General features: G+C 46.5%; 1 protein-coding gene across 1 annotated transcript in view; it reads right to left on the reverse strand.

Moving 5' to 3' along the window:
* Nucleotides 1–4: 4 nt before the first annotated feature.
* Nucleotides 5–12,976, reverse strand: part of zanl (zonadhesin, like) — a 35,167-nt gene continuing 22,195 nt past the window's right edge. The window contains exons 34-52 of the mRNA XM_052459989.1: nucleotides 12,789–12,933; nucleotides 11,795–11,892; nucleotides 11,539–11,682; nucleotides 10,861–11,025; nucleotides 8,659–8,786; nucleotides 7,976–8,247; nucleotides 7,465–7,673; nucleotides 6,871–7,015; nucleotides 6,421–6,668; nucleotides 6,109–6,238; nucleotides 5,717–5,918; nucleotides 5,262–5,423; nucleotides 4,863–4,993; nucleotides 3,250–3,452; nucleotides 2,977–3,112; nucleotides 2,691–2,837; nucleotides 1,435–1,528; nucleotides 1,175–1,215; nucleotides 5–432 (exon numbers count right to left, since the gene is read on the reverse strand). Of these exons, the coding sequence (XP_052315949.1) occupies nucleotides 335–432; nucleotides 1,175–1,215; nucleotides 1,435–1,528; nucleotides 2,691–2,837; nucleotides 2,977–3,112; nucleotides 3,250–3,452; nucleotides 4,863–4,993; nucleotides 5,262–5,423; nucleotides 5,717–5,918; nucleotides 6,109–6,238; nucleotides 6,421–6,668; nucleotides 6,871–7,015; nucleotides 7,465–7,673; nucleotides 7,976–8,247; nucleotides 8,659–8,786; nucleotides 10,861–11,025; nucleotides 11,539–11,682; nucleotides 11,795–11,892; nucleotides 12,789–12,933 (2,898 nt within the window). The 3' untranslated portion in view covers nucleotides 5–334. The remainder of the gene's footprint in view (nucleotides 433–1,174; nucleotides 1,216–1,434; nucleotides 1,529–2,690; nucleotides 2,838–2,976; nucleotides 3,113–3,249; nucleotides 3,453–4,862; nucleotides 4,994–5,261; nucleotides 5,424–5,716; nucleotides 5,919–6,108; nucleotides 6,239–6,420; nucleotides 6,669–6,870; nucleotides 7,016–7,464; nucleotides 7,674–7,975; nucleotides 8,248–8,658; nucleotides 8,787–10,860; nucleotides 11,026–11,538; nucleotides 11,683–11,794; nucleotides 11,893–12,788; nucleotides 12,934–12,976) is intronic.

Genomic DNA, 12,976 nt, shown 5'->3' on the forward strand with positions numbered 1-12,976 from the left:
TTTCCCTGGATCATATCTCGTAATTCATACATTCTCAAATTACAACAAAAGCATTAATAAGTTAATAAAAGCAGATAATATAATGACAATAATATTAACAAATTCCAAAAAGAATGTGGCAAATATGTAACATTGACGTTACGGACTGTTCTGAATTGGTGTGCATTGTTTGTGAGTGATTGAGTGTGTGTGTGTGTCTGTCTCTGTGTGTGTGTGTGTCTGTCTCTGTGCGTGTGTGTGTCTGTCTCTGTGCGTGTGTGTGTGTGTGATATCCGAACATTCATCTGCCAGTAAATATGAAACTCTTATGTTCTCTACTCTTCTTTCTCTCCATCTACATGGGAGTCATGATGTCGCTTGTGTTCTTCTGCTGGTTGTCCAGGTTTTCGTACATGACGTCGCTGTCCTTAAGGTGCATGTGGTATTGGATGCCTAGTAGAAATTAAATTCATAGAATTATAAGCGAGGGAGGGAAAGAGGGAGAGAGAGAAAGTGAAGAAGGACAAAGAGGGAAAGAGAGAGAGAGAGGTGTAATGTTTATTATTATCACGAATTTGTTGTTTTATGGCAGGTACTATTAGGTCGGTCCAGGAGTTTCTCCTGGCCAGGTCTCCAAGGTCATCAAGGGTTTAGTTGGGAAGGATGGGAGGGCAGAACTACTTGTCATGCAATCCAGTGGAAGAACGAAAGCACTTCTTTTTCACAGTATGAGCATTGATTTCACAATTTCCCTCCTGATCATGGCTTCATAGAATTACAAAAACTTAAGTTTATGCATAAGGGTGAAGGTTATGTTTAAGTTTTATGTTTAGGAACAAGGGTTAGGTTAAGGTTAGTGTTATATCAGTGAGGTTAAGGTAAGGGTTGAGGTTATAGAATTATGGCACGGCAAGGTCAACTTGCCTCTGTAATAAATCAGCTGAATAGGTTGGTGACAGGTGTTTTTCTTGTGCTTTTCTCTTTAGCTGGCTGCCAATAGTCTGCTTCAAAATAATTGACTCATTTAAAATGGGAACTTTGTTCTACTGGTTCAAATTCAGTGTTTACTATATCCTTCCCATCTACATCCTTCGCCTGGTTTTATTGGGATAATATTAGCTAAGTAGGTAAAAAATAATGTAAGTGAAGGTAAAAGTTGACATGTGTTTTAAAGGAGATTGAGATTGGCACTTACTTGAATCTGTGTTGTCAGAATCACACTTGTTTTTTTTGTTCCTGTAAACACCAAATGGTTTAGAGAGTTAGCATCCATTTACATACATAGGACTACAAATACTGCACTGACAGGTGACATTGGCTTTTTTCTGTCTTGTACACTGAATAATAAAGCAAACTGTCATGGTCAACTTAATCTTTGATTATTTCATGTTGTCAAGAGTAGATTTTGCACTACGATAATAGGCTGTGTTTTAGTGGTTGTTGTACAGTCCTTACGTTCGACAGCATTTGTAGCATAACACACAGATCAGCGCTATGATGATGACTCCCAGAGGCACTAGGACTGCGATGAGAATGATCGTGTTCTTATCTGTGGGACGAAGGAGGAGACAGTTACAACACTGGTATGCCTGTATGCTATTTCTAACAACTGCTTGGTCCCAATAAGGATTACCGGGTACAGTACAGTATAGTATAATACAGTACAGTATAGTACAGTCCAATACAGTATAATACAGTATAGTATAGTATAATACAGTACAGTATAGTACAGTCCCATACAGTATAATACAGTACAGTATAGTACTGTCCCATACAGTATAGTACAGTACAGAATAGTATAATACAGTACAGTATAGTACAGTCCCATACAGTATAGTATAATACAGTACAGTATAGTACAGTCCCATACAGTATAATACAGTACAGTATAGTACAGTCCCATACAGTATAATACAGTACAATACAGTATAATACAGTATAGTACAGTACAATACAGTCCCATACAGTATAATACAGTACAGTACAGTCCCATACAGTACAGTACAGTATAGTACTGTCCCATACAGTATAATACAGTACAGTATAGTACAGTCCCATTCAGTATAATATAGTACAGTCCCATACAGTATAATACAATACAGTACAGTCCCATACAGTACAGTATAGTACAGTCCCATACAGTATAATACAGTACAGTACAGTCCCATACAGTACAGTACAGTATAGTACAGTCCCATACAGTATAATACAGTACAATACAGTATAGTACAGTACAATACAGTCCCATACAGTATAATATAGTACAGTCCCATACAGTATAATACAGTACAGTACAGTCCCATACAGTACAGTACAGTATAATACAGTCCCATACAGTATAATACAGTACAGTATAGTACAGTCCCATTCAGTATAATATAGTACAGTCCCATACAGTATAATACAATACAGTACAGTCCCATACAGTACAGTACAGTATAGTACAGTCCCATACAGTATAATACAGTACAGTACAGTCCCATACAGTACAGTACAGTATAGTACAGTCCCATACAGTATAATACAGTACAGTATAGTACAGTCCCATTCAGTATAATATAGTACAGTCCCATACAGTATAATACAATACAGTACAGTCCCATACAGTACAGTATAGTACAGTCCCATACAGTACAGTATAATACAGTACAGTCCCATACAGTACAGTATAGTACAGTACGGTATAGTATTAGCTCCAGTTAATCACGTACCCAGGCCTCCGCTGGTCTCGGTCTTCTCGATCTCACACAGGTTGCCCTCGAAGCCCTCTTTACACTGGCAGGTGAATGAGTCAACTGTAGTGTTAGTGTCAGAACAGGTACCGCCATTTAGACAGGGGTAACTCAGACACGGACTCACTGGGAAGAGAGGGCGAGAGGGTACGTTTATTATCAAAGACATGGCAGTCCATTTTGCACACTGAAGTTGTTCTTATTGCAACTACTAGAGACACAAATGCATGTTTCAGTAGCCACACACAAAGACACACACACTCACCTTTGTAGCAGTCACGCGCGTAGTCGAAAATGGTACAGACTTGTGTGTCGGCACAGCCCTTGGGTTGGCACACGGCGCCCGAGGCCGTACATTCACACGACAGGGCACAGTCCTCTGTCACAAACTTCTCCTTGAGCTGGGCAGGAAGGGAATGGAGGGATGGGGAGAGAGAGAGACATTCAAATGGGGTAGAGAGAGAGACATGTACGAGGAAAGAGACAGAGTTATACACACCACACCGTGCAATGTTCTGCAACAGCTGTATTAACTCACCGGGTAGTATCTATCCAGGTAGTTGCAGCCACACTCGCTATAGGGCACACAGCTGCCTGTGCTCATGGCGAAACCGGGGGCACACTGGCACCCTTCAACACAGGCAGTGGAGTCACAATCGGAGGGCGCGGCCAGGTCAGCGCAGGAGGCGGGGCAAGGGGACATACACTCAGAGTAGGTACTGTTGTCCACACAGCTCAGGACTAGGTGGGAGGAGAGGAGGGAGAGAGGGAGAGAGGAGGGGGAGAGTGAGGGAGGAAGTGAAGAGAGAGGGAGAGAGGAGGGGGAGAGTGAGGGAGGAAGTGAAGAGAGAGGGAGAGAGGAGGGGGAGAGTGAGGGAGGAAGTGAAGAGAGAGGGAGAGAGGAGGGGGAGAGTGAGGGAGGAAGTGAAGAGAGAGGGAGAGAGGAGGGGGAGAGTGAGGGAGGAAGTGAAGAGAGAGGGAGAGAGGAGGGGGAGAGTGAGGGAGGAAGTGAAGAGAGAGGGAGAGAGGAGGGGGAGAGTGAGGGAGGAAGTGAAGAGAGAGGGAGAGAGGAGGGGGAGAGTGAGGGAGGAAGTGCAGAGAGAGGGAGAGAGGAGGGGGAGAGTGAGAGTGAGGAAGTGAAGAGAGAGGGAGAGAGGAGGGGGAGAGTGAGAGTGAGGGAGGAAGTGAAGAGAGAGGGAGAGAGGAGGGGGAGAGTGAGAGTGAGGGAGGAAGTGAAGAGAGAGGGAGAGAGGAGGGGGAGAGTGAGAGTGAGGGAGGAAGTGAAGAGAGAGGGAGAGGGGGGGGAGTGAGGACACAGGATTAGCAACAAACACATAAGGGGTGTTGAGAGGAGGGCAGTTGAAAATAAGTATTACTGCCAAAATGATTTGGCAGAATCAGTTTAGCAGTTTGCTAGGGATTACAAGTGAAGGAAAAAAAACGTCATTTATTAAGAACACAGCAGTGAGGGAATGTATTTTGGTTGTGTTTCAGATAGATTGTGTGTTTGTACTTGTGTGTATATAATAATTTGTGTGTGTAATACCAGAGTGTGTGTGTGTTAGTGCATGTGTGTTTGCGTATGCATTTGTGTGTCTGTGAGTGTGCGTGTGCATTTATGTGTGTTTAATAAGATCTCTGTAGTGTAGTGTGTGTGTGCGTACATTTGTGCTTGTGTGTGTGCTCGTTTGTGTCCGCGAGTGTTTGTGTGTGTGCACACGTTTGAGAGTGTGTCTGTGTGCGTATGCATGCGTTCATTTATGTTTAATAACATCTCTGTAGTAATGTGTGTATGTGAGACAAGGTGTGTGTGTGTGTGTGTGTGTGTGTGTGTGTGTGTGTGTGTGTGTGTGTGTGTGTGTGTGTGTGTGTGTGTGTGTGTGTGTGTGTGTGTGTGTGTGTGTGTGTGTGTGTGTGTGTGCGTGCGTGCGTGTGTGCGTGCGTGTGTGTGTGTGTGTGTGTGTGTATAATCACATTTATATATGACATATATTAGTGTGTGTAATAATAATAATCTGTTGGGTGCTTATATTTCACAGTTGCACAAGTGTGTATTAATACGCATTTGTGAATTGGAAATGTGTCTTTTGCATATCCCAGCTCTCCTTCTGTGTGTGTGTGTGTGTGTGTGCGCGCGCTCGTGTGTCTTACCACAGCCCAGCTGTTGTCTCCATTTGCCCAGTTTGACACCGGCCTCCTGGCATGCCTGGGCGTACACCTCAAAGCTGTCACAACGTAGAGATGCGGTTTCCTGATCCGCACACAGGTCAAACACACAGTCCCTAAAACGCAAACACACGACAGTGAGTGGAGGGAATAGTGCAGACCTACACACAGATCCGAATACAGTTGTATGAACATATAAAGCAGAATATAAATTCAAGTTATATGTTGAGAGAAAAATATCAAACACACCCACCTGTAGCACTCTCTCTCACACACACACACACACACACACACACACACACACACACACACACACACACACACACACACACACACACACACACACACACACACACACACACACCACACACAGCCTCTACTCACTCCTGGAAGCTGTTGGGCAGTAGTTGGGCGTGGCAGCCAGCGTAGGGTCCTGTAGGGTCGGACAAGGCTCCGCACTGTTTGTTACCATTCAACTCAGCCAGCTGAGCGTCAGTACAACCTGCTGTCTCAAAGCCAGACTCTGGGTCTGTCTCCACATCACGCCTAGGGAGAGGGTGAGAAAAGGTTGAAGAGGAGGGTGAAGAAGAGGGCGAAGAAGAGGGGGAAGAAGAGGGGGAAGAAGAGGGCGAAGAAGAGGGGGAAGAAGAGGTTGAAGAAGAGGGTGAGCGAAGGAGAAAAAAAACTAAGGAAGGAGAGTCATATTTAGTTATGTACACTTGATCATCTCAACAAACCTATTTTTCAGTCGGTTGTGTTTATAAATAGATTATGAATGAAACAGCAAATAAATTAATGAATTAAATGTTTTTCTATATAATCGAGTGATTCCTTCCCACCTGTGCAGGTGCACCATCTTGGGGAGGTCTGCTGTCACTAGCTCCGCCCCCTGCCTGTCAGTCACTCTCCAGCTTTCGCCGAACTCGTCAAGTTTCCGCGTCACAGTTCCGTCTGGTTTCATGTACTCGTTCTTGGAGGATCCGTCGTAGTTCCCACACAGACCTCTCACCCTGTTCTTGTATGTACTGGGTAGGATCACCTCTGTTAGGGAGGGAGAAAGAGTATTGCATGAGTACAAGCAGTGCTCTTCTTAATAAGATATTTAATCATTTTATTAATTAAATGATTAAGTAAATGAAATGAACTTTCTAGACCACACTGTTCTTCTCCTAGCCCGTCTGATAACTCTTTGTAGCTGCCCTATGGACGTGACGTCATCCCTCCCTCTCACCTCCGTGGATTTTGCCGTCGAAGCGGACCGTCATGCCAAAGTCGGTGACCAGCTGGACGTTCTTGGAGTTCATCGTGATGGTCAGGCCGTCTCTAGGACTGAGAGGAGGAGCCACACGCTCACCGTTCACCTACACGGGTAGTGAGAGGACGTAAGAAGTTATAACTGTTCATGGAGATGACACAAGAGGTCCTAACTGTTCATGGTGATGTCATAGTTGACCTGGAAGGTAACAGAGAGGAGAGTCTCATAGAGCTAGATTACCGTCGCCAAGGCAACAGGCATGGTTGGATTATATTATATTGAACTCACCAGGACAACCTTCTTCTGCAGGAAGCGGATGCTGACTCCATAGACATCGACATACACCTCATCCAGGTAGGAGATCTTCTTGCTGCCACGGCGACGGACGTTCTTCCCTCTGACCTGGAGGGAGGCGAGTGAGCTGAGGAGGGAGTGGCCCTCGGTCAGGGTGTAGGTGTAGGGGCCCTGGAAGTGGTGGGTGAACCCATCAAATGTACGGTAGTGGGGGTCGCCGTGGATATTGCACTTGTCGAATTCTGGAGAGGGGTAGGGGGGAATGGCAGAGAAAGGGAGATGAAGTAAGGTGGGGAGAAAGAGAGAGAAAGAGAGAGACAGAAAAGTTTGTATTGAGGAAGTATAGATGACAAATAGTAACTTTCTCCTAAAATATATTTTGGGTAGAAATGGCAGTGGGGGCAGAGTTGCAGGGGCTATTTTGAGAGTAGAGTTGGGACTTACTCTCAGGTTTGCAGTAGAGGTCTCCGTTTTTGTCCAGAGTGCAGACAGAATCATCCTTGCATTGAAAATCAGAACAGGTGATGGAGCCGCCCAGGTTACAGGTACACTTGCCATCACAGTGGTCAGTCACCCACAAGTCTCCCATCTGCAACACACACACACACACACACACACACACACACACACACACACACACACACACACACACACACACACACACACACACACACACACACACACACACACACACACACACACACACACACACACACACACACACACACACACACACACACACACACACACACACACACACACACACACACACAGAACACACGTTAGGATTACGGCTGACTGTTTATACAGTATGTCTAAAGAAACCTTGTTTGAATGGTATTATAGAGAATGTGTTGAATCTGTGTCTGGCTGGTGGAGTTTGGATTCTTGTCATGCCGGCTGTGGTACAAATATGTTTGCCATCTGACAATCCCCTTAAGTTGAAAGGAACCTTTCGGTGTTTAGTTGGGGTGTATGACTGGTAAAGTAGTGCGGGTAAGCGGGCAATGATTGGTCAACGAAACAGTAAGCGCTCACGTCATGGTACTCTCCATTGGAGTCCACACATCCACACTTGGCCAGAGGGACACACTTCCCGTCGCTGAGTACGAACCCCGCGTCACACTGGCACCCCTCTACACAGGTGGTGGAGGGAAGGTGGCAGAACATGGGGAACAGGTCGGAGCAGGTGGGCGGGCAGGGGGGCGTGCAGTCAGAGTAGTGGCTATTGGGGGGGCACGGCAGGGCTGGAGGGGGAAAGAGAGATGGTGGAGTTAGACGATAATCAAAGAGCCTATCTTTTTGTACAGTACAGTAACAGTTACAGTAACATTGGCTCTATGGATGCGTTTCATCTGGTAATTGCAGCATCATTGGTCGACAGTACAGGCCTACACACAAATTAAATTCCAAAGTCCACTCATTTCCTTCCATTTTCAGTCATTTATATAGCATCCTATGCCCAACCTCCCTCTCATACTCCCTCCCCCCATTTCACCCCACCCTCTCCATCTCCCTCCCCCTACCCCCATCTCGCCCCATCACTTACGACAGAATGTGTTGTTTCTCCAGTCGACAGTAACCCCAGCTGACTGACAGGCCTGTGCGTAGGCTTCCACGTTATCACACAGTGTGGCCTGCATGCCGTCGTATTCACACATGTCGTACACACAGTTCCCCAGGAAGGCCTCTGGGGGCAGGAAAGAGTGGCAGGGCTTGAACTTGTCGCCGAGGATGATAGAAGAACACAGGGTCTCGTACTGTTTCTCTTCCTCTGCCGTGCAGTTAGGGTGGATGTTGGGACGCTCATCTGGCGAGCAGCTGGAGGGATGGAGGCCGAGATGGAGGGAGGGATGGGTTAGATAGAGGGATGGAGAAGAGGGAGAGAGAGTACCCAAAAATGTTACCTCCTGCCAGAGCATAATGATTAATGATCAATCACCAATAAGTGTCGCTAGAATGTTTCATTACACATATTTTTTGCAAGCCTTGTACAGACAGAGTGGTTTACTCCTGATCTATTTGTACCTGGTCTATTTGAACATTGGCTTGCCTTAAGGCTATATATTATTAAAGATCCAGGTATCTAAAATATAAACGACATAGACAGGTGTCAGTGTTTCAGGGACACTCAGGTGTACAGTAACACATGATCTGACCAAGAAAAAGCTTTAGTGGTAGCCTTCTGGCCTAAAGAACAAGGTCAAAGGTGAGGGGTTAGAGGTTACTGACCCTGGATCTGAGTCTCCCTCGGACTTCCAGCTGTTGCCCAGTTCTATCACGTCCTTGGCCGGGTTTCCATCTGGCTTCAGGTTGTCGTCTTTGGCGTTCATGTTGTAGTTACCACACATGCCACACACCTGGACAGACGGAAGGAAAGAGTTGGGAGTTGAAACTGAGGAATAAAAAAAGATCAATAAAATAAATGTGAATAGAATTTGAACAGCCTCCCGAGTGGCTGCAGCGGTCTAAGGCACTGCATTGCAGTTCTAGAGGCGTCACTACAGACCCGGGTTCGATTCCGGGATCTATCACAACCGGTCGGGCTCTATGACATTATATAGCACTAACATGGCACTCAATGAGCTATGTACGGCCATAAGCAAACAGGAAAATGCATCTAGAGGCGGCGCTCCTAGTTGCCAGGGAATTTAATGCAGGGAAACTAAAATCCATTTACCTCATTTCTACCAGCATGTGCAATCAGAGGGGGAATAAACTATAGACCACCTTCACTCCACACACAGAGACCCGTATAAAGCTCTCCCTCGCCCTACATTTGACAAATCTGACCATAATTCTATCCTCCTGATTCCTGCTTACAAGCAAAAACTAAAGCAGGAAGCATGAGCGACTCGGTCAGTAAAGAAGTGGAATATGTTCTGGGATTCTTCCGATGGCATTGAGGAGTGCACCACACCACACTGGCTCCATCAATAAGTACATTGATGACGTCGTCCCCACAGGGACCGTACGTACATACCCCAACCAGAAGCCATGGATCACAGGCAACATCCGCACTGAGCTAAAGGGTAGAGCTGCCGCTTTCAAAGAGTGGGACTGAAACCCGGACGCTTATTAGAAATCCTGCTATCCCGTCCGACGAACCATCAAACAGGCAAAGGTCAATACAGGACTAAGATCGAATCGTACTACACCGGCTCGGATGTGGCAGGGCTTACAAACTATTACAGACTACAAAGGGAAGCACAGTCATGAGCTGCCCAGTGACACAAGCCTACCAGACAAGCTAAATAACTTCTGTGCTCGCTTCGAGGCTAGCAACACTGAAGCATGCATGAGAGCTGTTCCGGACGACTGTGTGATCATGCTCTCTGTAGCCGATGTGAGTAAGACCTTTAAACAGGACAACATTCACTAGGCCTCAGGGCCAGACGGATTACCAGGACATGTACTCCGAGCATGCGCTGCCCAACTGGCAAGTGTCTTCACTGACATTTTCAACCTGTTCAACCGAGTCTGTAATACCAACATGCTTCAAGCATACCACCATAGTCCCTGTGCGCAAGAAGACTAAGGAAACCTGCCTAAATGACTACCGACCTGTAGCACTCATGTATGTAGCCATGAAGTGCTTTGAAAGGCTGGTCATGGCTCACCTCAACACCATCATGCCAGAAACCCTAGACCCACTCCAATTTGAATACTGCCCCAACAGATCCACAGATGATGCAATCTCTATTGCACTTCACACTGCCCTTTCCCACCTGGACAAAAGGAACATCTACATGAGAATGCTATTCATTGACTACAGCTCAGCGTTCAACACCATAGTGCCCTCAATGTTAATCACTAAGATAAGGACCCTGGGACTAAACACCTTCATCTGCAACTGGATCCTGGACTTCCTAAAGGGCCACCACCAGGTGGTAAGGGTGACAACAACACATCTGCCACGCTGATCCTCAACACGGGTGCCCCTAAGGGGGGAGTGCTCAGTCCCCTCCTGTACTCCCTGTTCACCCATGACTGCATGGCCAGGAAAGACTCCAACACCATCATTAAGTTTGCCGACCCTCCGACACATTGGTGTGATTGGCTTCCGGGTTAAGTGGGCGGGTGTTAAGAAGCGCGGTTTGGCGGGTCATGTTTCGGAGGACGCATGACTTTGACCTTCGCCTCCCGAGCCCGTTGGGAAGTTGCAGCAATGAGACAAGATTGAAATTGGGGAGAGAAAACGGGTCAAATAAAATTTAAATTAAAAAAATTAATTAAATCAAATTGAACAGTGTGGATAATTTTAAGAATGAAAAGGGCAGAGAAAATCATTAGAAGTCCCTTTAAAATGTAGGTCGGAGAATTTTAGTATGGCCAAGACATGTACTGTGTGAAAGGCTTAATTTTACCATCATTATAAGTTGTATAATACGCATTATTGTACAGCAGCATTACTATAGTCGGGCTCAGTCGTACCTTGTTGAAGTACTCTCCAGGGACGGTGATCTCCAGGTGGTGGACTCCATCAAACTTGACCAGCAGGCCAAAATCAGTGTCCAGTAGACTGTAGACACCACTACTCAAGACCCTGGCCCCGGCCACACCGATGGACAGAGGAGTACGTACCCTGCGCCCATCCAACTGGAGAGGAGAGAGAGAAATAGAGAGGGGGGTAAAGTAGAGGTGATTAGTGGAAATCAATAACGAACAAGGCATATGGGTTGTTGTTCCTCAAACTTCACTTGGCTTGCCGGTGTTGAAGCCCCCTCAAGAATAGGCCGAACACCCCAATTAACCCCCCCCCCAAAAGACAATGTATTAGTACACCATAGATCCCTAGGCAATGACCGAGCTACCCTGCCAGCTTCATTAAGAAGATGAGATACCATAACTGTGTCTCTACTATCTGACTAATACGGTGAGAAAACAAAGGAAACTGTGCTCAGGATTGAGCCAAAGCGTCAAACTTCTACTTTTCGCTACTCTTGACGAACGTGATTCTAAGCATGCTTACCAATGGATCCCTCTCCCTGCTTTGTGTTTTCTGTCTATGTTTGCTGCGATGAGACTGAGGCAGAAGCCTGTAAGCCATACACACATTTCTACTCTCCCCAAAAACAGACAACAAAGGTTTGACCTTGAACTCCATCTCACCAGAACTCTGTTGCTCTTTTGAAGCGTGATGTTGGCGTTGGGAAGATAGACCGTGACGGAGCGCACGTACGACGCCTCCGGTTGGCCACGCTCCTCGTTTTTCGCCACGATGGTGAACGGCGTTACCTTGGTGGAGTTACACACCTGAGGGAGAGAGGGGGGGCGGTCGGAGGGAAGGTGAGAGGGAGATGTGTTACAGGTTTCGGGAGAGACAGAGGGGAAGAGGAAGAGAGGTTGAGAGACGACGGTTACATACCTCCACCAGTGTATAGGTACAGGTGCCCATGAAGGTGTGCATGACACCATCAAAGGTGTAGTAGTGAGGATCTCCGGCCACATGACACACCCCCAAACCTGGGGAGAGACACAGAGACATTCATATCTGGGTTAGTGATGCTTTCTTGGGAGCTCTTCATATACAGGCAGTGGCACATTCACTTCAAATCACAAGTGAAGAGCTGGTTTTCCAGCCACAAGATTAAACCTAGTCCTGGACAAGGTCTTAGAAGCATGTTTTTGTTTTTTTCTCTCCAATTTCATGGTATCCAATTATTAGTAGTTACTGTCTTGTCTCATCGTTACAACTCCCATATGGGCTCGGGAGAGACGAATGTCGAGAGTCATGTGTCCTCCGAAACACAACCCAACCCACTGCTTCTTAACACAGCACGCTTCCGACCTGGAAGCCAGCCGCACCAATGTGTCAGAGGAAACACCACACACCTAGTCAGCGTGCACTGCACCCGGCCCGCCACAGGAGTCTCTAGTGCGTGATGAGACAAGGATATCCCTACCGACCAAACCCTCCCTAATCCGGACAACGCTAGGCCAATTGTGCGTCGCCCCATGGACCTCCCGGTCGCGGCCGACTGCAACAGAGCCTGGGCTCGAACCCAGAGTCTCTGGTGGCACAGCTAACCAGGTGGCACAGAGTGTCCTTCTGTGGCTCAGTTGGTAGAGCATGGTGCTTGTAACGCCAGCGTAGTCTTCTGTAGAATGTATGCACAGACTGTAACAGTAAAAGTCTAAATGGCATATATTATTATATTATATTACCACTGCGCCACCCTGGAGGCCAGAAGCATGTTCAATGGAGATTCTTGAAATGCTTTTTAGTTCAGGACTAATAATTCATTATAATTAGGAATCTGTATCTGGGAAACCAAAACATTTCTGTCCCAATAACAGTAGCAAAATAAACAACACAACAAAGACCAAGAAAAAGCCCTGAAAGGTGGTGTGGCATTTACCTGTTGAAACACATGCCAGCTCTCCCTCCAACACCTTACACTCCTGGGCGGGACTACACTGCCACGGCTCACAGACAATGTTGTTGCCAGGGTTACACTTACAACGCTCCGAACAGTCCAGCTCAGTGAACCAACTGTCTCCCACCTAGGGCACACACACACACACACACACACACACACACACACAC

This window comes from Oncorhynchus keta, chromosome 13, assembly GCF_023373465.1.
Source record: "Oncorhynchus keta strain PuntledgeMale-10-30-2019 chromosome 13, Oket_V2, whole genome shotgun sequence".
Lineage (NCBI taxonomy): Eukaryota > Metazoa > Chordata > Actinopteri > Salmoniformes > Salmonidae > Oncorhynchus > Oncorhynchus keta.